The sequence below is a fragment of the Notolepis coatsorum genome, assembly GCF_963971535.1.
Source record: "Notolepis coatsorum genome assembly, chromosome: 11".
NCBI classification, from domain to species: domain Eukaryota; kingdom Metazoa; phylum Chordata; class Actinopteri; order Aulopiformes; family Paralepididae; genus Notolepis; species Notolepis coatsorum.
The window spans coordinates 44670050-44694873 of NC_140175.1; the positions used below are offsets into that span (position 1 = coordinate 44670050).

Here is a 24824-nt window from a genome sequence, read left to right on the forward strand (position 1 = left end):
GCAATGTGACTCCTTCCCCAAGCTGAACGCGGAGGAAGCCAGTCAATGGATAAAGTCCAACAAGCGCTGCTTTCGCTGTGCGCGCTCACACATGGCAGCCGAATGCCGCTTAAAGAAAAGGTGCACCAAGTGCGATGGAGCCCATCTGGACATACTTCACGACAGTAACAGACGGCGCCCTTCACCCGCACCATCCAGCCGCAAAGCGAGCGTCATGTACATCGATCCCGCCAGCAGCAGTGGAGCCCGAGTACTCCTAAAAGTAGTGCGTGTGACACTCAGCTACCAGAATAAAGTCCTGGACACTTACGCCGTCCTCGATGACGGGTCAGAGAAGACCCTGCTGCTCGCCTCCGCTGCGGCCCAGCTAGGGCTGCGGGGAAGCGAAACCCAAATGACAATTCGGACAATAAGACGAGATTTGAAGACGATAAAGGGCGAGAATGTCTCATTCTCTATCGCAGCAAGCGGCCAGCCTGAGCGGCGGTACCAGATTACAGACGCTTTCACCAGCCAAGAAATAGGACTGTCGCGGTACACATACCCCGTCGCCAAGCTGATGGAGAAATATGTACATCTGCGCAAGTTACCGATCCCGCTCATAGACAATGCTATGCCGACCCTGTTGATAGGCTCCGACCATGCAGACCTCATTGTCCCGATAGACCGGGTTCATACCGGACCCCGAGGCTGTCCTGCAGCAGTCGAGACCCGTTTGGGATGGACTCTCCAAGGCCCGCTCGCCAAATCTCTCAACCGAAGTACAGCCACTAGATGTCTCCACTCCCGAGTCACAGAGGGAGAAACCGCACTCCTGCAACACGTAGAGCGGCTATGGACCTTGGAACAAATGCCCTTTAAGAACGGAAAGAAAGACATTCGCTCTAAAGATGACATTTACGCCATTCACCTCCTCGAGACAGGGACCAAGAGAGTCCCGGTCAACGGCGTGTTGAGATACGCCACGCCACTCCTGCGGCGAGAAGGAATGCCTACTTTCCACGCCAAGACAGACGCCACAGAACGGTACCTGCTGAACACGGAGCGGCGCTTAGCCAAGAACCCCGCCCAAGAGAGTGTATACCGCGCTGAGATTGAGAAGCTCATCACAGCGGGACACGTCACAAAGATGGACATTAAAGAGGCTGACCAGACCACTGAATCGTGGTACGTGCCTCACCACAAGGTCCATCACAACGGTAAAGACCGCATAGTATTTAACTGCAGCTACCAGATCGGATCCCAAAATCTGAATAAAGAGTTACTGCCCGGTCCCACACTCGGCCCCTCCCTACTCGGCGTTCTACTCCGCTTCCGCCAGGAAAAGGTGGCCATCAGCGGGGACATTAAAGGAATGTTCCTGCAGGTGAGATTAGTAGAGGCGGACAAGCCCCTGTTACGGTTCCTATGGAGAGAGAAGCCAGGAGATGAGCACCCAGCCATCTACCAATGGGAAGTCCTCCCCTTCGGAACGACGTGCAGCCCCTGCTGTGCTACATTTGCACTACAGAAACATGTAGCAGAGGACCCAGCAGCGGACGAAGAGGTCCGACACAGCGTAAAGAACAGCTTCTACGTAGACAACTGTCTGCAAAGCCTTTCAACCCAAGAAGAAGCCGAGGCTCTCCTGATTAAACTCCGCGCCTCATTGATCAAAGGCGGCTTTGATCTCAGGCAGTGGGCCAGCAGCGATCCGCAAGTACTGCGCAGCCTCTCCTCCGAGGACAAGGCAGCCAGCAGCGAGACCTGGATGGCTACAATCCCGGGAGAAGCCCAGGAGATGACCCTGGGATTGGTGTGGCGATTCAAAACAGATTCGCTTCACTACAGACACAAGCCCCTGACTACGGAGCAGGGAAGGCCGGCGGCGGCGCCGACCACCAGACGGAGTGTGTACACAACACTCGCCCGACAATATGACCCGCTAGGATGTATTCTACCGTACACCACCAGGGCAAAAATGATTGTACGAGCATTGTGGGACAAGGACCAGGGCTGGGACGACCCCATTCCCGCACACCTTGCATCCACCTGGAGAGAGTGGGAGATGGAGCTCCACTCACTCCCAGGCGTTAATATGCGCCGAAGCTACTTCCCACCCACGGTGAGGCCAGAGACATGTAAAATGGACTTACACGTCTTCAGTGACGCCTCAGAGGTCGCATACGGATAAGTAGCCTACTTGCGGGCCCAAGAAAGGGGGGGAGAGATCTACACAGCATTTGTCCTCGCCCGCTCGAGAATAGCCCCACGCAAGCAACAATCTATCCCACGCCTAGAGCTCTGCGCAGCCCTAGCCGGAGCGCACCTAGCCACGCTCATCCAACGTGAGCTCACCATACCGGTGTCTAGAACAATCCTGTGGTCAGATTCCACGACAGTACTCGCCTGGATCAAATCGGACTCATGCAAGTACAAAGTCTTCGTGGGAGTCAGAGTCGCCGAGATTCAAGACTTAACCGAAGAGTTAACCGGAGAAACAGAGTGGCGCTACGTTGATACAAAACAGAACCCAGCTGACGTCATCACCCGGGGGATGCCCCTGGATGACCTCACCCGTCGCAATGTCTACAGTGACGGCCCAGCATTCCTAAGACTCCCGGAAGGACAGTGGCCCATGCCTATCCCGAGGGAAGCAAGTCCAGAGGAGGTGGAAAATAAGAAGTCTGTGTTCTGTGGATTGAGCACTGTTATCTCCGCAGACCCCAACACACTCCTGATGGGGCGGCTAGATCCTGCATTACCCCAGACAATGTACCGGCCTGAAGAAGCGAACGGCCGACGAATGTGGAGGTACAGCCAAGTATTAGCCGACAAGTTTTGGAGCAGTTTCCTACTGCACTACCTACCGTCTCTACAGACCCGCCAGAAGTGGGTAAAAGAGAGAGACAATTTGACAGAAGGAACAGTCGTCATGATTATTGATCAATCACTGCCCAGAGCTATGTGGCCGGCCGGCCGCGTAAGCAAAGTGATCACCGGTGCCGACGGCAAGGTCCGAGCAGCTGAAGTGCTCGTCCAGGGTCGCACTTACACCCGTCCCGTGGCGAGGCTCATAGAACTGCCTCGACTCCCAGACACAATCGATGATGACCATGACCCTACAACCCTATGACTTTGTGAAGTTGACTGACCCCTACAGCAAACCCTTATGTGTAAATAGACAACGCGATTAATCTGTCTCTGTTTAACTGATTAGGTCTGGGACCAATCAGGGGGTGGCTGTTGTGAAGGGCCAGATTAAACCGAATATATATATTTATTTATATATATATATTTAATTGTATTTGTATATTCTCTAATATTCCCTGATATCCCTTGTATATTCCTTGTACAATATGCATTGAATATCCATTCTAGCCTACTGAACATCCCATAATAGTCTCCATTCTACTATTGGTCGAGACCTTGGTGCCAGGCTGCCATACCCCTCAGACCCAGTTCAAACGTACCGCTCCACATGTACGAACAAGTCCTAGTTCCGCGTAGGAATCTGGCTACCGCACCACTAATGGGACTATTTGTTCATAGTGCGTATATATACTGCGCTACTAAAGTAGGACTTTCTTTTCAGTCCAGTTTCTTACCCTCCAATAGAGTCACAGACGTAAAGCCTCCCCGCGACGCCACGTGTGGGAGTAAGGCCAAGTTCGCCTACCATCGGTATTGAGACATCGTGTATATTAATATTTGAATAGTCATATTTGGCACTATATCGTCGAGTTGGACGTAGTCTATTAAGCTAATAATAGTCTGTTAATATATAGTGCTTCGTGCGGTGAGAATACTACCGTAGTCAGTACCCCATCGTTTCGGGCAGAGAACTGGCTGCTTACCCAGGGTGGTTGACCCCACGTGAAGCTGCACCCGAGGAGCCCCAGAGCCGACGAGCGAGTGGACCTGTATACCGGATTATTCTACCGACGACAGCCCGCCTTCCCAGGCACGGATTATGCTTTGTATACATTGATTATTCCATGGATAAAGACCCCCGACACTGCCGTGTGTTGGAACCCCCCCCCCTGGAGAGGACGCAAGGTGAGGAGACGCTCTGCAAGACGAGGTCGCTTCACGTCTCTCCTCCGTGGACCGGATGACGCCGGCCCACAAAGAGTCCACCTGCTTTCATCTGTGGTCCAAGGATCGCCGGCGCATTGAACGGCACTACAGTGGGTTCACCTGGGATACCCTTGGCCGGATGAGGCAGCCGGATTCTACCCCCCCCCCCCCTTCCTACTCCTGTCGGCTTACAAGCGACCGGATTAACCCCCTCTAGTGTATCCAGTATATAATCATTAAAGTATCATTGCTGTTATTCCTTAAACTATTCCAGGTCGTATATGTACCACCTGCGCCTTCAGAGATTGGACATTCTCTATTGATATACCGACGAATACTCTTGCCATAAAAGTGCATACTAATTCCATTCATAAATGTGATTGATTTGATTAAGTGCTTGCTCTACACACCATCGCTGTGTAGAAATAAAGACCTATTTCTAATTCGTACATTTGTGTTGGATCCGTTTCATCTACGTGACAGTGTTCATCATAATATATTTATGCCGTGTACTGGGTGGCCGAATATTAAGTACAAAGGTAGTGGTAGTAAGTATCATATCTAGTAATACAGTCAGGGAATTGTACCCCTCAGTTACATTAACCATGTTGTCTTGGAGGTCAGGGTCACACTTCCTTTTGTCATTGACTTTAATTGTTGTCTTAGTTGTGTCATGGTTGTCTTCAGTGTTTGCACGTTTTCTGGTTGGAAGCCTTGGAAAGTCTTCTTCACTGAATAGTGAAGGTATGTTCATGCATGCTCAAAAGAGATTTGATTTTGTTTAAAAAAACATTTTTATATGTTTTTATTTTTTTACAGAATGTAATGTAATGACACAGTTAGAATGTCCTGTTATGTTGTCATGTATTGTTGTCTCTTTTCTTCCGTCATTACTGGAATTTGTTCAAAAATGTTATACTGTTCTGTTATTATTGTTGTTGATGTTGTGTTGTTATTGTTGAAAATTGAAAATAAAGATTTGATCAACATTTCTTTTATACTGTTTGTTCAGTGTTCAATACAGATGTTATTACATTTGGAGATTATAATATATTAACTCTTTAATTCCCAACGACGAGTATACTCGTTATAGCCCGCCAATCGTTGGACGCCAACAACGAGTCGAGTATACTCGTTATTATGATCGTTATTTCTTTTATTCGGTATTTCCATTCATAAACATGCAGGCAGCTGTGCGTTATCACTGGGGATGGGTCTGAGATCGCAAAAGTCCAATACAGCCACCTTGCGGCCGCTATAGCACTCCATTTGAAACGATGTGGCTTGGTGTCTGGGCCGATCTGCGGCCAGTGGGCGGGCAGGGCAGGGCAAGCGCTTATAACGCATGCATCAACGAGGGTCGGGCCCCCCGGGTTCATGTTCATTGCTGGATTACGTTGGAAACACGATCGCGATCAGTACTTAAAATGGCGATCAGATAATTGGAATATTCTTTTCGGGACAGATCCTGGTCAAGGTAAGGGCTAAATGGTATCAATATTGCGTTGATCCAAAAATTCCCTCATGCGATCGGGAGAGTGTGTGTGTGTGTAGAGTGTTCTGTTGGTAGCGATCAAACATAATACCGATAATCTAAATTTGATTTGCGAACAGTAGCTAGTCCAGGGAAGAAACGATAACGCTTTTACTAGAATACATGTTGCCGGCCATTACGAAGCATTTAGGAAATTACACCAGATCGCCCTGAAACTACACTCATATTCATGACGGTATAAAACGGAAATGTATGGATGTAAAAATTATGTTTTTTGCATATTGACCGGAAGAAACTCAATGACAATCGACTAGGGGTGTAAAGGTACACGTATCCGTACCGAACCGAACCGTTGTGTAGTGTACCGAACGAATACAACGGTATGTTAACCACTACCGACCGCCCACCGGGGGTTGTTTTTTTTATTTTTATTTTTTGTATTTTGGGGTATACTTTGGTGTATTTTGGGGTATACTTTGGGGTACTTTGGGGTATACTTTGGGGTACTTTGGGGTATTTTCTGCTACTTTGTGGTGATTAGTTGGACCCTTCCCTGCTGACCGGTTGTACAGAACTTAAGTCACTTTGTATTTGATTTGATTTGATTTGATTTATGGAAAATTGCAATACAAAATAATCCAAAGGATGACATGAAAAGTGTGATCACTTAATTCCATCATGGTCCCAAGGATGTTTAAAAACAAATAGACAAACATATAACATGTAATCACTAAATAATCACCCACATTCACTATGTCTATGTGCCAATGACCTACACCTGGGTACCACCATTGGTCACCTACCTCCCATGGCTAAGAGCTAATATTGTCTGTGAGCCATGTTTTGACCCTCCTTTTAAAAAGAGGTTGGCTAGCTACGTTCTTTATCTGTGACGGCAGCCTATTCCAATTTGTCGCTCCACTGAACTCATTGGCGCACTTGCCCAGGTTAGTTTTATACCTGGGCAGGCACAGGTCTGACCTTCTCCACTCCTCTTAAAGTGGTCTGCCAAGTACCCTGGAGCCCTACCGTGGTACACATTATGGACCACTCTGAGCTGGAACTGAATCGACCTGGCCTCTAGGGGGAGCCATCCATTGCGTAATCAAAACAACAGGAAACCAATGAATTAGCCAGCAGCCTAAGACACACACGGTGTCCAATAGTGTTTATTTTCTCGCAAAAAATCTGGTTCTCCCTATCACCTTGCCCATAATGCTGAGAGCCATACTCTCTCCCCCTAGACTGCTGTCTAGGAGGCAGCCGAGGTATCTGACTGAAGATTTGGCAAAAAAGTGCTGGCTGCCAAGGTCTATGCTATCCGATTTAAGCCGATTTAACCTAGGTTGAGATCCAAACACTATATATTCTGCTGTGTGAAGAGATAGTTTGTTGTCAATGAGCCAGTCGCTGATCCTATTGAACTCATCTCTAAGAATGTCCTGCAGCTTAGACTCGCTCTTGTGTGAGGCTAAGATGGCAGAATCATCTGCATATAAAAAAAGATTTTCATGGCATACTGTTTATTGTCGTTAATGTATATTTCAACTAAGAGCAAAATGGCTGGTCAATTGAGGGCCTTTTCATAAGCCATTATTATTCTGCTCTGCTTGTAAGTAGATAGAAAGCAAAGGTGAAGTTTTAAGATAAATACTAACAGGCATATGCAATGCGCATCAAAAGCAGAAAATGTACCTAATACAGAGCTTTACTCCATGCAGCAAAGACACAAACAGGCTGCGTTCTATCCCCACTACTGTTCTCCCTGTACACCAACAGCTGTGCCTCTCTGCACCCCTCGGTCAAACTCCTGAAATTTGCTGACGACACCACCCTGGTGGGTCTCATCTCCAGGGGGGACGAGTCGGCCTACAGGAGGGAGATCGAGAGGCTGCAGAGCTGGTGCAGCTGCAACAACCTGGAGCTCAATGCTCAAAAGACAGTGGAGATGGTAGTGGATTTCAGGAAGAAAGCAGCCCTGCCCCCTCCCATCATACTGGGAGGCACTCAGGTGACCTCCGTGGATTCCTCGGCATGACCATCTCCCGGGATTTGAAGTGGGAGCTCAACATCACGGGCCTGCTCAAGAAGGCCCAGGGGAGGATGTTCTTCCTCCGGCAGTTGAAGAAATATAAACTGCCGAGGACCATGATGGCCCAATTCTACACGGCCATCATTGAGTCCATCCTCACCCACTCCATCATCTCCTGGTTCCCTGCTGCAGCGGCAAAAGATCTTGCCAAGCTGCAGCGGGTGATTCGCTCCGCGGAGAGGGTGATCGGCTGTCCCCTGCCCTCCCTCAGGTCCCTGCACGACTCCAGGGCGCTGAAGAGGGCGAGAAAGATCATGGCCGACCCATCCCACCCCGGTCACAGCCTCTTCACCCTGCTCCCCTCTGGGAGAAGGCTGAGGATCCCAAAGGCTGTGAAAGCTCGACACAGACTGAGCTTCTTCCCCTCAGCCGCCAGGCTGATCAATGCCTCAGGCCCCCCCCCCCCCTCTGCCCCCAAGTGACACTGGCTAAATGACATTGACTGCACTGCACTAGTCCGTACTGGATCTCTGCACACTTCACTTTATATATATATATATATGTATTTTATTTATTGATTAATCCCCCACTGCACTGTTTTCGTTTCTTGTCTGTGTTGGTGTTTGTTTACTGTGAAAAAAGAAAAAATGCATACACTGTATTGCTGCAACAATTACCAATGTGTTTTACACAAATGGCTCAATAAAGGAATCTGAATCTGAATCTGAATCTGAAGGGCAACTCTTTTCAAGCCCAAAGCCCTTCCTCTGATAGCATTGGTTTTGCACATTAGTTCTGACTTGCTCCTGTTAACATTTAATAAATGATGACCTTTGTATTCATGTTGCTTCCAGCTTTTCTTGTTAATATTAGCATAGCAACAAACCCAACACGATGTCGACTGTTAATTATAGCTGGCACCTTGATGCCACATGCACAAAAAAAAAACCACAAATCATCTAGAACTGTGTTTTGCAGATGTTAAGCCTCTTATCAGGGCTGGGCAATATGGCAAACATATCATATGACATTATTTGTCTTTGTTTTGACAGAACAACAGTATATGATAGTATTTCAGTACGATTTGATGTATTTTTTTACATCTTCATCTTTTTAATACTATTGAATTAGTTTTATACAAATTACAGTATCTAAACGGTATAAAAGCATTTGCATGGATACCTTAATATCCAGTGTACCTCCCAGGTCTACCTCTTTATCTTGACCTGTCCTGACCTCCTGCAGGCTGCTGGACCCCCAGACGACCACAGAGATCGCCAACTATCCCATCTATAAGATCCTGTTCTGCGTGCGAGGCCACGACGGCACAGCAGAGAGCGACTGCTTCGCCTTCACAGAGAGCCACTACAACGCAGAGCTCTTCAGGATCCACGTCTTCCGCTGTCAGATCCAAGAAGCGGTAAGCGCTGATTGGTCGGTTGGTTAGAGGATAACCAGGGACTACTTTCGATTAGATTATATTTTATTGTCATTGCACAGCACAAGTACAGTATAACGAAATTAAGTTGGCATCTAACTGGCTCAGGCAGATTCGAAGCAATCAATGTCACCACACAGTTGTAGTATAGTTCCAGGAAAAAGTACAATGCCTGTGTTCATTGCAATGAACAATTTTTTTTTTTAACATTTCTATAACCTTTATTTACCCAGGCAAGCAAGTAAGAACAAATTCTGATTTTATTTATTGTCAAAAGTATGCCTGCATATATCGGTATCGGCATATATCGGTATATTGCTACTGTGGACATTGAAAGAGTATATGAAAAAACAAGTTCTGGAGGGCGGCTAGGTGGTGTAGTGGGCAAGGCACTCGCCACCAGTGTGGAGACGCTAGGATTCGCGTGTTCGAATCCAGCTCTCCACATTGTTTTCAGTTTAGCTGGTCGTCCGCAGTAATACACATTGGCCGTATTACGGGGAGGGAAAACTGAAGGGTGGGGATCGAACGTTGTGAACAAGCGACTCCTACAAGTCGGTTGGTGCGCCTGCGCAGTAGAATCAGGAAGTGTCGGGGGCAGCGTGAGCCTCCCACGCGTTACTCCTCGACACTGAGAGATCGAGCTGCGCAGGTGAAAAGATGCGACTGCTGTTACCTCAAGTACCGGAGGGGACTTGTGCTATGTATGACTTAGTCCACATTGCAGCCGGCTTGTGGGAGGCAAGAAACAGCGTTCGTGACAGGGGAGGGTTGAATTGGATGATACGAAATTGGGATGGGAGAAAATATAGAAAAATGGGAGAAAAAGTGGATAAAAAAAAAAAAAAAAAGTTCTGGGTGTATTGATAGACCACAATCTCTGCTGGAAACCTCACATTAAGGCTCCAAGATTGCCAGAAGCATTGACATTATTGGGTAAAACTAAACACATCCTTAATTATAAACCTATTGTGTTGAGATTTGGGGGAATACCTATAAAAGCACCTTACAAAAGATATGCAAACTGCAAAAATATAAATCATAAATCATATTGTGAGCAATGAGCATACTAATACATTGTTTTTAATGTCACAGACTTCAGAATGTATGGATTTTGTGGAATCTTTAACTGCTCAAATTATGTTTAAAGCCAGACACAATTCATGACCAGGCAATACAACATCTTTCATGACCAGGCAATACAACATCTTTCATGACCAGGCAATACAACATCTTTCATGACCAGGCAATACAACATGTTTCATGACCAGGCAATACAACATGTTTCATGACCAGGCAATACAACGTCTTTCATGACCAGGCAATACAACATGTTTCATGACCAGGCAATACAACATCTTTCATGACCAGGCAATACAACATGTTTCATGACCAGGCAATACAACATGTTTCATGACCAGGCAATACAACATCTTTCATGACCAGGCAATACAACATCTTTCATGACCAGGCAATACAACATCTTTCATGACCAGGCAATACAACATCTTTCATGACCAGGCAATACAACATGTTTCATGACCAGGCAATACAACATATTTCATGACCAGGCAATACAACATCTTTCATGACCAGGCAATACAACATGTTTCATGACCAGGCAATACAACATGTTTCATGACCAGGCAATACAACATGTTTCATGGAAAGAGAGGGAAGTTGTGATTTAAGGGGGAAACTTAACGTTAGGTTATGACTATAACCAAGTTCTGTTAGTTAGGGGCGATGCTTGGCATCGCCTTCTGCACTATCTCGCGTACGTGCACGCGTACTGAATAAACCACAAATGTACCTCTAATACCAGTATTAGTCTGACCACACCCCTCATCAGCTTACCTTCATAAGCAGGTGTGTGGTCACCTGCTCTCCTCCTTCCCAAGCTTTCACCACAAGGTGAGGACAAGGGCTGCAGCGGCGTCCGATGCCAAGCATCGCCCCTAACTAACAGAACTTGGTTATAGTCATAACCTAACGTTCTGTATCGTTAGTGGCTTAGCTTGGCATCGCCTTCTGCACAAGGGAGGCCAAGCGGAGCCACTTGGCTGACAAATACACCCCGCTGACAGCCCCCCAAAACCATCAGAACAGGGAGGGCCGAGCCCCCCCGACCCCCCCTAATGGAGGGTAGCCCCCCTATTAGGGACGTCACGGGAGGGCGACGGACCCGACCGTGCGAAGAGGCACTCAAGCAACTCAACGCACAGGGTGAGCAGACCGTGGCTTGACCCCACGACTACACACACGCACAACCCGCATGCCACCCGGGAACGAACGGAGGAACAACCTCGTTACTGCCCCCAGAATCACGGGGTCAAGGGCAAACCCAACCCCGTGGCAAGGCCGTAGCAGCGGAGCACGAAGGAAGACCCAGACCCACCAAAAGGACTGGACTCCCTGGAATGGGGGCCCGGAGAAGTCCATGATGCCAGCATCAAGACCCCACCAGGTGGGCACGTAGTGCCCCGCCCCCCACATCGCCAGCGTATTCGGACAAAGGCCCCTCAGTTACTGCACCTGGCATTCCCAGGCGGAACCAACCAGGCCAGAACCTGCCCAGCTTCCGAGATCGGACGAGACCGGGCGTGTTCAGGTCGGTATGGCCGTAAGCCGAGCGGGCCCCGTCACCCCAATAGTACACCGCCTGGCACACTGACCCTGCAGAATAGGCAGTCAGCATGGCCGTAAGCACACAAAAAAGGTTAACCAACGGAAGCAGGCAGCGCACCGGGGAAAAACCAGGCAACAGGCTGTTAACCCTAGCCTGGAGACTGCGGACGAGACAGGCGCCAGAGGGGACAGCTGAACACAGCCGCCCCGGCGGAAGGAGCGTAAGCTGGCGGTGTTGCATGACCAAGCCTCCATTTAACAACCCCCACCCAGAGGGGTCGAGGCAGAGAAGGCTGACACGATTGGCAGACGTCATGAACGTGCAGGGGCACCCTCAAACGGTGAACCCGGGAGTTGACACTGCTCCAACACACCAGGGAATCAACCACCTCGGTGTTACCCAATGCGGTGGTTGTTCCTATAACCCCTCAAGAAAAAACTCCAAAACACACCTGCGGGTATACACCGGCTATACCGCAGTACAAGTGTTTCAGTTTCCAAAAAGGGTTAACCCAGGCCTACGGGTCGCAAACATCACTTCGGACCGGGCCTGGCGGTACGGGAAGCACAGGGTCACCAGAGGAGGTCAAAAAACCACCCCCACAGGCCCCTCTTCGCCATGCGTGAGAGAGGAGCGAAAAATAATGGAGAACCAGCCCCTAAGCACACCGTACCTGGTATTCCCCGGCGGTCTCCCAACCAAGTACTAACCAGGACCAACCTGTGTAGCGGCCGAGATCCGACGAGATCGAGCGCGTACAGAATGGCATGGCTGTAAGCCATGACGACAGTGCTGAGTAAAAACATACCCAACCAGGGTCTCCATAGCGCTTAACCCTGTGACACCCAGACCGACCTGGCATTTTTCCCCCTGAAAAAAGCCCAAGTCCCTCAGGGTACCAGAACAGCAGATCTGCATCCCCGGCGGACAACGGGTTCAACTGATCTGGACCAGCGTGACCAGAACCAGTCCCGTGCCCTAACCACGCCGACATGCCTACTCCAGGAGAAGGGCAGATATGCGTGTTGATCTTAACATGAAAAGAAGGCGCCACCCAGACGTCGGGACGAACCGCGCCTGGTGGCCCACCCCAAGGGCGTGAGACCCCACTACATATGTTCAGATCCATCCCGTCATCATCCCCCAGACATGAACGAGAATCCGTCGACAACCCACCCAGGTCATGGGATGTGGTCGCCGGAAGAGGAAAAACCCCCATCTCAGTTGCTTTATAAAAACGCTGTTTCAACCACAAGCAACTAAGGCGTGCCAGTCAATCGCCTGTTTACAGCGAGCTAGCACTATACGTGCGTCGGGACACACCCCCATCAATGAACAGGCTATTTAGACCTGTCATTGAATCCCCAAGGCGCCCAGGGGAACGACAAGAGGGGTGTGACACTCCCTAACTCCAACACTTCTGGAATAGAAAGAAGGAAGCATCAACAGTATGTATCCCAGTCTACACAGCCGGGGTAAAAAATGTTCACATTTTTACATCCCACCACCCTCCCATAGGAAAGAGACGGGGATCCCCAGAGAGACTTCCCACGCGAGCTGTACAGATTGAAAAGAATATATTGCACCTTGAGCCATGTAAAAAACTGGTTTTAGGGCCTCCGGGGAAGAGGCACCGAACCCATACACACTCAATAAACGAATTGAATCGAATATACATACAATAGAAAAGGACCCTTCTAGAGGGTCCACTCACTTTGACAATCTGAGGAGGAAGGCTCTGTACTCTGATGGAGGCTTCCTCACATGGAAGAAGGAGTCCGAACTCACAGAAGGCCTGAGTAGGCGCTTGGTGAGGAGGAGCCCTGACCACCCCCCCTGAAAACAGATCCATCACATGGACCTGAACAGCACACGGAAGTCCTACCAACAGAGACGCGCACGGTGACGTACTCTATGGCGGGGGAATTCCTGCGGTGCACACGCCCAATATACCAGGCCGTGGGACCAGGAACTCCCTCCCCCCCCCCCCCCCCCCCCCCCCCCCGTAACGTGCCGAACCGCCACGTGACGGGAACCTTGAAGGACAGGGGGTGTACCCCTGACCGACAGAACAATGGGGAGAGGAAAGGTTACCAGTTCACCCCTTTACGACCCCACACCCATGATACGACGTAACGACAAAAAGAGAATATGACACAGTCATAGTCAGCTCTATGAAGCGTTTCACAGCTCCACACAGCGCACGAGCTAACCTGCTATCTGATTTTTACTAAGGAAAAACACAGAATAGAGAGGGCTCTAAGAACCCCGGTCCAACATACACATGTGCTTCTGTGGCCAGTACAACCCAGTTGTAGGTCACATGACACACACAACCCATCATCACCTACAAAAAATGGCAAAAACACTCAACAGAGGAACGCCGTTTTTTTCACAATGAGAGAATACATCATTCTTGATTAGTATCGACCACAGGCCTTGCTAAGCACACATGACAGCAACCAAACCAATTTCCCTTTAGGAAATAAGTTTCTCCAGCAGATTTAGCACAACCTCAGCAATCAAGCTGAGAGTTACATCGTATCCCTACCACACAAAAGACACAATTAATGCACAACATGTCTGATAGGAGGTGATAAAGTCCCCAGGGAACCGGGGGGGGAAACACAATCCTCCTATTTTACCCTCAATACGGCCAGTTAAAACAGGAAAACCTGTTAATGTGTGAACTCACTGTTCATTGTCATTACAGTCTGAGAAAGAACATTCTTTTACTCACTCGTCACCAAGCATAGCTTCATAGGTTAGTTGCCTTAGTAGTGAGTACACGGTACACATAAACACCATGATGTTTCTCACACAACAACCAGATCAATACATCACGACCTGCACGGAGAAGCTAACTGCCAGTGACAAAAACAGCTCACACACAACCCGCAACGTATCTCAAATGCATTGCAACAACACACGTTTTGGGAAAAAACACCGTTATTCACAATACATTTAGCAAGGTAAAACCAGAAGACGTGTTTATGAGGTCTGGCCAACCCCGTACCTGCCCGGAACGCAGATCAGCGAAGTGCAGTCACAAGCCACCGTAGAACACAGCCGTCCCGTGTTGTTCGATCCGGGCAGCGTCGCCGCTCCACCAGTCGCTACAGTCCTCTTTGTTGACGCAATCCCCGTCTAGGCTCAGGCAGGGTCGACGAACATCCCCTGTCAAGGATGACGTCGTGGTCAAGAGTGTAAAACATGTTAAAAATCAAAGCACGTTCAACAGAATAGCATCAAGCTAACGGCTGCTCCAACCGTTCGGGTGCTATTGCTTCCGCTCGCGAGACGCCGATCTACGACGCACGCGATCAGGAGCGAGCTCCCGGCGGCGCGCGAGAAGCCAAGCTACCCCGCGCCAGGCCACCGACCGGCTAACCGTAAGCTATGAACATGTAAACAATGACATAACACTCACCCAGACAGGCCGCCGTTCTGAACCCTCCTCACTTTTTAAGAGAAAAGAGAAAACAAGACGTCAACACCGCTTCACAACGGTGACATTAACACGTCCGGCGGAATCAGCACAGCACCAACTGGCCTGTATAGCTGACTTTGAACATGAATCTGCCGCTATCGCACATTACATGCACATATCCCCTCGTGAAGGAATACTCTCATTTGGATATGAAAGATGGGGTCTTAACACAGTGACAGAGAGAATCCACTCGTCCAGAACACACAGGGATCACCAGTGTCAATGGTCGCGGCCCACTAGTTAAAACTATAATGGTCGCCAGACCAAGGCCTTCTGTCGCCTAGACGGCTAAACAAAGGACCCTAGCCTGGGGCCGGTTTCCATAAACTTTGTCAAGTAGCCCCCATAGCACTAACAGACAAGTGGAGCCCGCCAGCAAACACTACTCACCCAACCTGGAACGCACCGCTCCTCACAACAGCGGCATGTCCGACAGTTCAGCTGTGGCCTGACAGGTTTCACCCCAACAAACACAGCAAGGAACTGCAGTTGAGAAGCATGCAGCGGCGTGCTCCCAATACGAAAACCGGTGGAGGGTTTGTAGAATGATCATCATCTTCTAGACACTCCAGTACGAAGACAATATCGCCGTATTTTCTCGAAAATAGTGAGAGAGAAAATAAAGATATGATGTCAACGTATCCTTGTTTCCCAAGCTGTTCCTAATCCAATTTCTTCCATCATGGTGTCAAGTGTGGGGATCTACCGAGGCACCTCTTCCTTGTGGTGAAAGCGAGAAGGAGGAGAGCAGGTGACCACACACCTGCTTATGAAGGTAAGCTGATGAGGGGTGTGGTCAGACTAATACTGGTATTAGAGGTACATTTGTGGTTTATTCAGTACGCGTGCACGTACGCGAGATAGTGCAGAAGGCGATGCCAAGCTAAGCCACTAACGATACAGAACTTAAAATATCCAACTGTCTGCAACACCCAAGCATGCACATTTCAGTTTGTGGGGTAGCTTTATGGAATGGACTACAAGTGGAAACGAAACGGAGCAATAATGTTGCACAGTTCAAAAATAGATACAAAAAAGCACTGATAGACAAATACAGAACTGAGGAACTATAGATAGTTGCTCTCAGGGAATGTTTTGATTTCTTAAAAACTAAATAGGGTTGCCTTGTTTTTTTTTTACCTTATTTTATTTCTTATAATCTTTCTCTCTTTTAGGTAATATTTTAGAGTTTTATTTAGAGTTTTATTTTAAATGGCAGGCCTAGATAAGCTTTGCTTACTTCCCACCCTTCTCAAACTCATCCTTGTTTGTTTTTCTATGGATGAAAATGGACATTCCAGACAGATAAATAAAGATCAATCAATCAATACTGACCAAAGCAAACAGTACGGCTCTGAGACTTGTTTTAAAGGTTGGACAATTGAACAATTGAGTTCTATGACTTCCGGATATGAGCTGATGTTTGCTAGATGGACCATCTTTGTAAGTAGAAATAAATAGTTGTAGGTTTTGGTCATTCCGTAGGTTATGTTGACAGTAAGAGAAAATAAAATTACACCAGCCGCCTTATCCTTTAATAAATAAATTAATTAATTGACTGACTTGAATTTAAGTAATTCATTAATGAACTGACTGACTGATTGATTGAAAATTTGTAATAGATTTCTGACATTAAAATCTATAAAAAGAAATGATTGTAATACATTTTGTATTGATTATGATGGATTTCTGACATTAAAATCTATAAAAGACTATTGCAGGCAGGAAATAAACTTGATCCAAACTGATCACCTAGCATGGCATTAAATTGAAAAGGTCAATAGACTGATTAATCATCTGCATTCACACATACACACACACACACACACACACACACACACACACACACACACACACACACACACACACACACACACACACACACACACACACACACCTACACACACCTACACACCTACACACACCTACACACCTACACACCTACACACCTACACACACACACACACACACACACACACACACACACACACACACACACACACACACTACAGTTCATTTGGAGAACACCAGGGGGAGCCAGAGGTCTTTTTATAAACCTAACTTTAACTTCATTCTGCTAATTGAACTTGTGTACTCGTTATTTCACACACACACACACACACACACACACACACACACACACACACACACACACACACACACACACACACACACACACACACACACACACACACACACACACACACACACACACACACACACACACACACACACACACACTCTCAATATGTACTCTTTCTCTCTAGTCCTCTTTCACCATGAATTGCTAGTTAAAAAAACTGGGTATTTCAGACTTTAAAGCGTCAAGTTTACCATATTTTAAATTCCGAGAACATAATTTGATCATCACTGCCCCAGCATTCAGGCTCTTGAGTCCTTTTCATTTATATTATCTGGATCATCCTCAACACCCACAACAAGTTCCAATGCTTGTTGAACATTATACCTCTTTGTCTTTTTGTAATTTTATTAAAAACCAGGGACAAATGCCTCTCTCTATCCTGCGTTACGTGCAACCAGCGTGTATCTGTCTGACGGCCCGATCTGCGAAGCGCACTCGACTATTGAGAAACCATAGGAATTTTCCATTAGTTCTCCTAACCCACGTGACCATTTCTAGCATTTCCATTGGCTATAGTGACAGACATAGATAATAGATACAGTGGATTACATGCAGATGCATTCTAAGAGAAAACGACCAATCTAGATAGTTTACGATTCTATGCCTTACTTCCGCGCACTGCCACTCACTCTTGACGGAGAGATACGTAAAAGGAGAGAGGAGAATCTGATACAATTGAGTCTTTATCACAAACGGTTCCAAAGATATTTAATGTTTTGCAAAACATGTCTAGTGTCATATGGGCGCAACACATGGCTTTAGAGGGTTAATAGTCAGGCCCTCCCAGACCTCCCATGGCCTGTAGGAAGTACCTAACAGTTCCCATTCTAGTGTCCCATGGCTGAGGATGATGAAAAACTCATGTATGTCCCAACACCCCCTCTATTTTCACAGCCCCCACACAACAGCTCCCCATCACAGTCATGTGCACACACACACACGCACGGACGCATGCATGCACGCACGCACACACACTCTTTTCCAGGGTGCATCAAGGATTATCTGCATAGGGAGTTATTAAATTCAAATCAGCAACACTCAGGTGCTTACCACACTGTATAGCTTCCTACCCCTTCACAACCTCTCAACGACACATTTTCAGATTCAATAGGAATTTAGATTTTGAGGTCACAATTCGATCATGATAATCCATCTTGTCAGGCTTCAAGTTATGCGCGTGTGCCCGAATCACAGTGGTTCGGACCAATCCGTGTCCTATGAGGAACTACTGGCGGCTATGGCATGGTTTCACTCAAATAACACAAATTAATCAGTCAAATAACACAAAGTAATCAATTAAACAACACAGTGATCAATTATTAAATAACACAATGAATCAGTCAAATAACACAAAGTAATCACTTAAATAACACAAAGCAACCAGTCAATTAAATAACACAAAGTAATCAATTAAATAACACAAATTAACCCATTAAATAACACAATGAATCATTCAAATAACACAAAGTAATCAATGAAATAACAAAGTAATCAATTAAATAACACAATGTAATCAATAAAATACCACAAAGCATCAGTCAAATAACACAAAGTAATCAATTAAACAAAAACAGACTAATCAATTAAATAACACATGAATCACTCAAATAACACAAATTAATCAGTCAAATAACACAAAGTAATCAATTAAACAACACAGTGATACATTATTAAATAACACAAAGTAATCAATTAAATAACACTATTGAATCAATTAATTTACGCAAAGTAATCATTTACATAACACAAAGTAATCAATTGAATAATGCAAAATAATCAGTTACATAACACAAAGTAATCAGTTAAATAACACAAAGTAATCAGTTACATAACACATAATAACAGGCTTACATAACAGAAGGATCTTTGCGTGTGCTCAGGGATAAGTGTCATCGTGGTTAGAGATGCCCCGGACCTTGTGTTTCAACATCTCTCTCTTGTCTTAGTGAATAAGACATCATTGTCCAAGACCCCCTTTTTAATGTTGCAACTTTGGCCCATTGCTATAGGCTTTACCCCCAACTAACTTTAACAATAACAGTCTATAGGCTTTACCCCCAACTAACTCTAACAATAACAGTCTATAGGCTTTACCCCCAACTAACTCTAACAATAACAGTCTATAGGCTTTACCCCCAACTAACTTTAACAATAACAGTCTATAGGCTTTACCCCCAACTAACTTTAACAATAACAGTCTATAGGCTTTACCCCCAACTAACTTTAACAATAACAGTCTATAGGCTTTACCCCCAACTAACTCTAACAATAACAGTCTATAGGCTTTACCCCCAACTAACTTTAACAATAACAGTCTATAGGCTTTACCCCCAACTAACTTTAACAATAACAGTCTATACGCTTTACCCCCAACTAACTTTAACAATAACAGTCTATAGGCTTTACCCCCAACTAACTTTAACAATAACAGTCTATAGGCTTTACCCCCAACTAACTCTAACAATAACAGTCTATAGGCTTTACCCCCAACTAACTTTAACAATAACAGTCTATAGGCTTTACCCCCAACTAACTTTAACAATAACAGTCTATAGGCTTTACCCCCAACTAACTTTAACAATAACAGTCTATAGGCTTTACCCCCAACTAACTTTAACAATAACAGTCTATAGGCTTTACCCCCAACTAACTTTAACAATAACAGTCTATAGGCTTTACCCCCAACTAACTTTAACAATAACAGTCTATAGGCTTTACCCCCAACTAACTTTAACAATAACAGTCTATACGCTTTACCCCCAACTAACTTTAACAATAACAGTCTATAGGCTTTACCCCCAACTAACTTTAACAATAACAGTCTATAGGCTTTACCCCCAACTAACTTTAACAATAACAGTCTATAGGCTTTACCCCCAACTAACTTTAACAATAACAGTCTCCTCATACACCCAGTCCTCACTCCTCACCCAGTCCTCACTCAGTCCTCACTCCTCACTCAGTCCTCACTCCTCATCCAGTCCTCACTCCTCACTCAGTCCTCACCCCTCACCCAGTCCTCACTCCTCACTCAGTCCTCACTCCTCATCCAGTCCTCACTCAGTCCTCACTCCTCACTCAGTCCTCACTCCTCACACAGTCCTCACACCTCACTCAGTCCTCACTCCTCATCCAGTCCTCACTCCTCACCCAGTCCTCACTCCTTACTCAGCCCTCACCCCTCATCCAGTCCTCACTCCTCACCCAGTCCTCACTCCTCACTCAGTCCTCACTCCTCATCCAGTCCTCACTCCTCACCCAGTCCTCACTCCTCACCCAGTCCTCACTCCTCACTTCTCATCCAGTCCTCACTCCTCACCCAGTCCTCACTCCTCACCCAGTCCTCACTCCTCACCCAGTCCTCACTCCTCATCCAGTCCTCACTCCTCATCCAGTCCTCACTCCTCACCCAGTCCTCACTTCTCACCCAGTCCTCACTCCTCATCCAGTCCTCACTCCTCATCCAGTCCTCACTCCTCATCCAGTCCTCACTCCTCACCCAGTCCTCACTCCTCACCCAGTCCTCACTCCTCATCCAGTCCTCACTCCTCACCCCCCACTGCTCACTGCTTGGTAAATAAGCCCCACCATGGGCTGTAATGACTCCTCACATCTCTCCTACACTCAGTCATTGTGCAGAGGAGGCTAGAACTTGTTTTTCCCCACTATTTGCTTTGGCCTGAGAACAAAGCGGAAGAAGTAACATTGTAATTTAATGATAACAGCAGTTTCTCCACCCCCCACCCTACCAGACCTCTGGGGTCGAGATGATTTAGAACTACTGTGATGTGGATCTCAGCTGGGGAAAGTGTTTTGTAGCTTTTGCCAGCGCCATGGGGGGTGCTTGTGTGTGTGTGTGTGTGTGTGCGTGTGTGCGCATACTAGGGATGCCCCCCGAAACCCGGTTCTAAATTAGAAAAAAATTAGTATTGATAAGCTCAGACGTTATCGGTACTGCTATCGGTAGTCTAGGAGCGGATTAGCTATGGAGCTAACAGAGTGTACCATCCATCTGCGACGCAACGGTGGCAGGCACTGGCAGCAACACTGCAAACGGAGTAACGTTAACATTATGTCGAGTTCATACTACATAATAATAATAATGCAGGACCTCTTTAGGGGGTCTTTAATCAGCATGCAGCGAACTGGACATGCAATTGGAGCGGCACACACACACCGGGATACACACACACACACATGCATTGTCTTTCCTCAGTCGCCAATGCGATAGTCTCTGCACCTAACCCATCCCGTTGTCCTTCCCCCCATGGGCAGCCGGGAGCAGATAGGGTGTCAACGTGAGCCGCGCCCCGGGGACCAATCCAAGTGCTCCTGCGTTAGCGATCTGTTGTTGTGCATGTTTTTCCATTGGGTTTATCTTATCGGGGGGGAAACCCTTGCGAGCACGGGGAGAACATGCAAACTCCACACAGAAAAGCCTGGGAGATACCCCACCTGGGTAACTGGCAACACGGCACCCTGGTCCCCAAGCGGGAATCGAACCCTGGACCTTCTTGCTGTGAGGCGACAGTGTTAACCACTAAACCACCATGCCGCCACTGCACTACACGTATGAACTCGACATAACGTTAACGTTACTCCGTTTCCATGAAGTTTTTAATTAGCAGCAATCTGTTGTTGAAACGTTAAAAATCTCTGTGCATAGCACCGGAAACCGGAAACGCGAGGACAGAAAGCCGTCATCATTGTAGTCATATTGTAGTCTTTTAGTCTTATTAACTAAAAGATTTTAACAAAATAAAAAGCAGCAGCACTACTGAGTCATGTTTGCTATGTATTTCTTTCTTTAGGGGAGTAGGACATTTGTTTCACAGTTTTAGCATGATGTTTTATAGATGGCTAGGTTAAACACAGGTTTTTGTTTTTAAGAGGGGGGAGTTTGATTTGCTTTGATTGAAGTTTATTTCAAATATGCAACACAACAAACCAACATCAAGTACAGATATGGCCATAAGCCGTTCAAATAATAAATGTATAATTTTTTTTTTTTTTTAATAATAATAATCTAAAAGAACCGGGAATTACTCTAGCACTCTTTAGATCTGATATTACCTTCCCATGCTCTATGGAGAGATTGATTAGGTGGGTAATAGCAGGGGTGATGCACTCTGCTGAGTCGTTAAGAAACCTAAGAAACTGGGGTATAGAACACTGGGGTATGGAACACTGGGGTATAGAACACTGGGGTATAGAACACTGGGGTATAGAACACTGGGGTATAGAACACTGGGGTATGGAACACTGGGGTATAGAACACTGGGGTATAGAACACTGGGGTATAGAACACTGGGGTATAGAACACTGGGGTACAGAACACTTGGGTATATAACACTGGGGTATAGAACACTGAGGTATAGAACACTGGGGTATAGAACACTGGGGTATAGAACACTGGGGTACAGAACACTGAGGTATAGAACACTGGGGTATAGAACACTGGGGTATAGAACACTGGGGTACAGAACACGGGTACAGAACACTGGGGTATAGAACACGGGGGTACAGAACACTGGGTTATAGAACACTGGGGTACAGAACACTGAGGTACAGAGCACTGGGGTATAGAACACTGGGGTATAGAACACTGGGTTATAGAACACTGAGGTACAGAACACTGGGGTACAGAACACTGGGGTACAGAACACTGAGGTACAGAACACTGGGTTATAGAACACTGGGGTATAGAACACTGGGGTATAGAACACTGGGGTACAGAACACTGGGGTATAGAACACTGGGTTATAGAACACTGGGGTATAGAACACTGGGTTATAGAACACTGGGTTATAGAACACTGGGGTATAGAACACTGGGGTATAGAAGGGCAAAGTTTGGGAAAACACTGCTCCCCGCAGTCATGGCCGCCTTGCTGAACAGGAGTGTGTGTATACCTTGATGAACATGAGTGTGTATACCTTGCTGAACAGGAGTGTGTGTATACCTTGCTGAACATGAGTGTGTGTATACCTTGCTGAACAGGAGCGTGTGTATACCTTGCTGAACAGGAGTGTGTGTATACCTTGCTGAACAGGAGTGTGTGTATACCTTGCTGAACAGGAGTGTTTGTATACCTTGCTGAACAGGAGCTTGTGTATACCTTGCTGAACAGGAGTGTGTGTATACCTTGCTGAACAGGAGTGTTTGTATACCTTGCTGAACAGGAGCTTGTGTATACCGCTGTCTGTCATTGTATGCTGTTACTGTGTGCTGTTGTCTGTACTGTTGTCTGATGAGCACAGTGATGTGAAAAGGAATTTCCCCCTGAGGACAATGAAGTCAAAGTTTAATTTCTCCTGACCTCACTTGGCAGAACCTGAGGTGTTGCCAACAATAGCAATCTCTCCCCTCCTCACTCGGCTCCCGCCCACACATCACACCAAAACAAAGAACGCAAACAAAGTACAAAACCAAGAGGTGCACTTTTGCCTAGATGTCGCTGTTTTGGTGCATCCCTCATACATGAATAGTCTTTTCACCTCATGACAGGTCTGTATGTACAAGTGCACACGGAAATACATACTTATACATATAATCATAATAATCTGTCAACACATGGATGCATACTACTGTATCAATGGGATTCCCCCCCTCATCATGTAGTACCCCCTGGGGTTTCTAGTTGGCTAGCTCTTCTTCTCTGTTCAGCCTGGGTCTCAGTTGACCACTTCTTCCTCTCTGCTCAGCGCCAGTTGTTATCGGCAGCCAGCCAGGCAGTGCAGTGGAGGGCCGGTTGTTTTCCTATCTTTGAATGCTGATTGTTTTGCATTTGCACAAACTGAGATCCCAAATTGAGCGCACATGCATTGCTCACTGCCAAGTCTTGCAAAATCTCTGTCAGTGTCTTTATTGTTTTGCATCCCTGTGTTATTATTTTTTTGTGTTGATATAGACCTTTTCTAACTTGACAACACGAATTCTAAATGGGCCCATTTTTTTTTCTCTTGTAATGTTTGATAATACAATAGCTGACAGGAGATAACCTGCGGCCAAAGCTGTTCCTTAGCAACGGAATCCTTGTGAAAAGGTCTTTCGGCATGAAAATAATGACTTGTGTGTCAAGTCAAGTCAACTATACAGTATACAGCAATTTAAAATACAAACCGGTTTGTTCCAAAGTGCTTTACAGAAACATATAAAAACAAAACAAAACACGTATAGACGGAACAAAAATGTCATTGAATTAAATCAGGAAAATAACAAACCAAAAAGGATGACTTGGGGGTATGTCAGACACAATTAAAAGGTAATGAGTAAAAATGGGTTTTAAGGTGTGTGTTTTTTCCCCAATGGATTCAGCCAATCTAATATTATGAGGAAGATTGTTCTACATAGCCTTGGCGGAAACAGCAAAAACACAATCCCCCATAGACTTTAACCTGACCTGGGAACAGCCAGGAGCCCCTGGTCAGAGGACCTGAGAGACCTTGTGGGGTTGTTTGGGTGAAGAAGTTCGGAGATATACAATGAGACAAGATTATGTGAAGCTTTATAAACAAACTATGATTTTTAAATGTATC

At 46.4% G+C, this 24824-nt stretch overlaps 1 protein-coding gene across 1 annotated transcript in view; it reads left to right on the top strand.

The window, feature by feature from the left end:
• rabgap1 (RAB GTPase activating protein 1) overlaps nucleotides 1-24824 on the top strand; it is a 461466-nt gene that overhangs the window by 64910 nt on the left and 371732 nt on the right. Inside the window, exon 6 of the mRNA XM_084325096.1 lies at nucleotides 8832-9006. Coding sequence (XP_084181222.1) covers nucleotides 8832-9006 — 175 coding nt within the window. The remainder of the gene's footprint in view (nucleotides 1-8831; nucleotides 9007-24824) is intronic.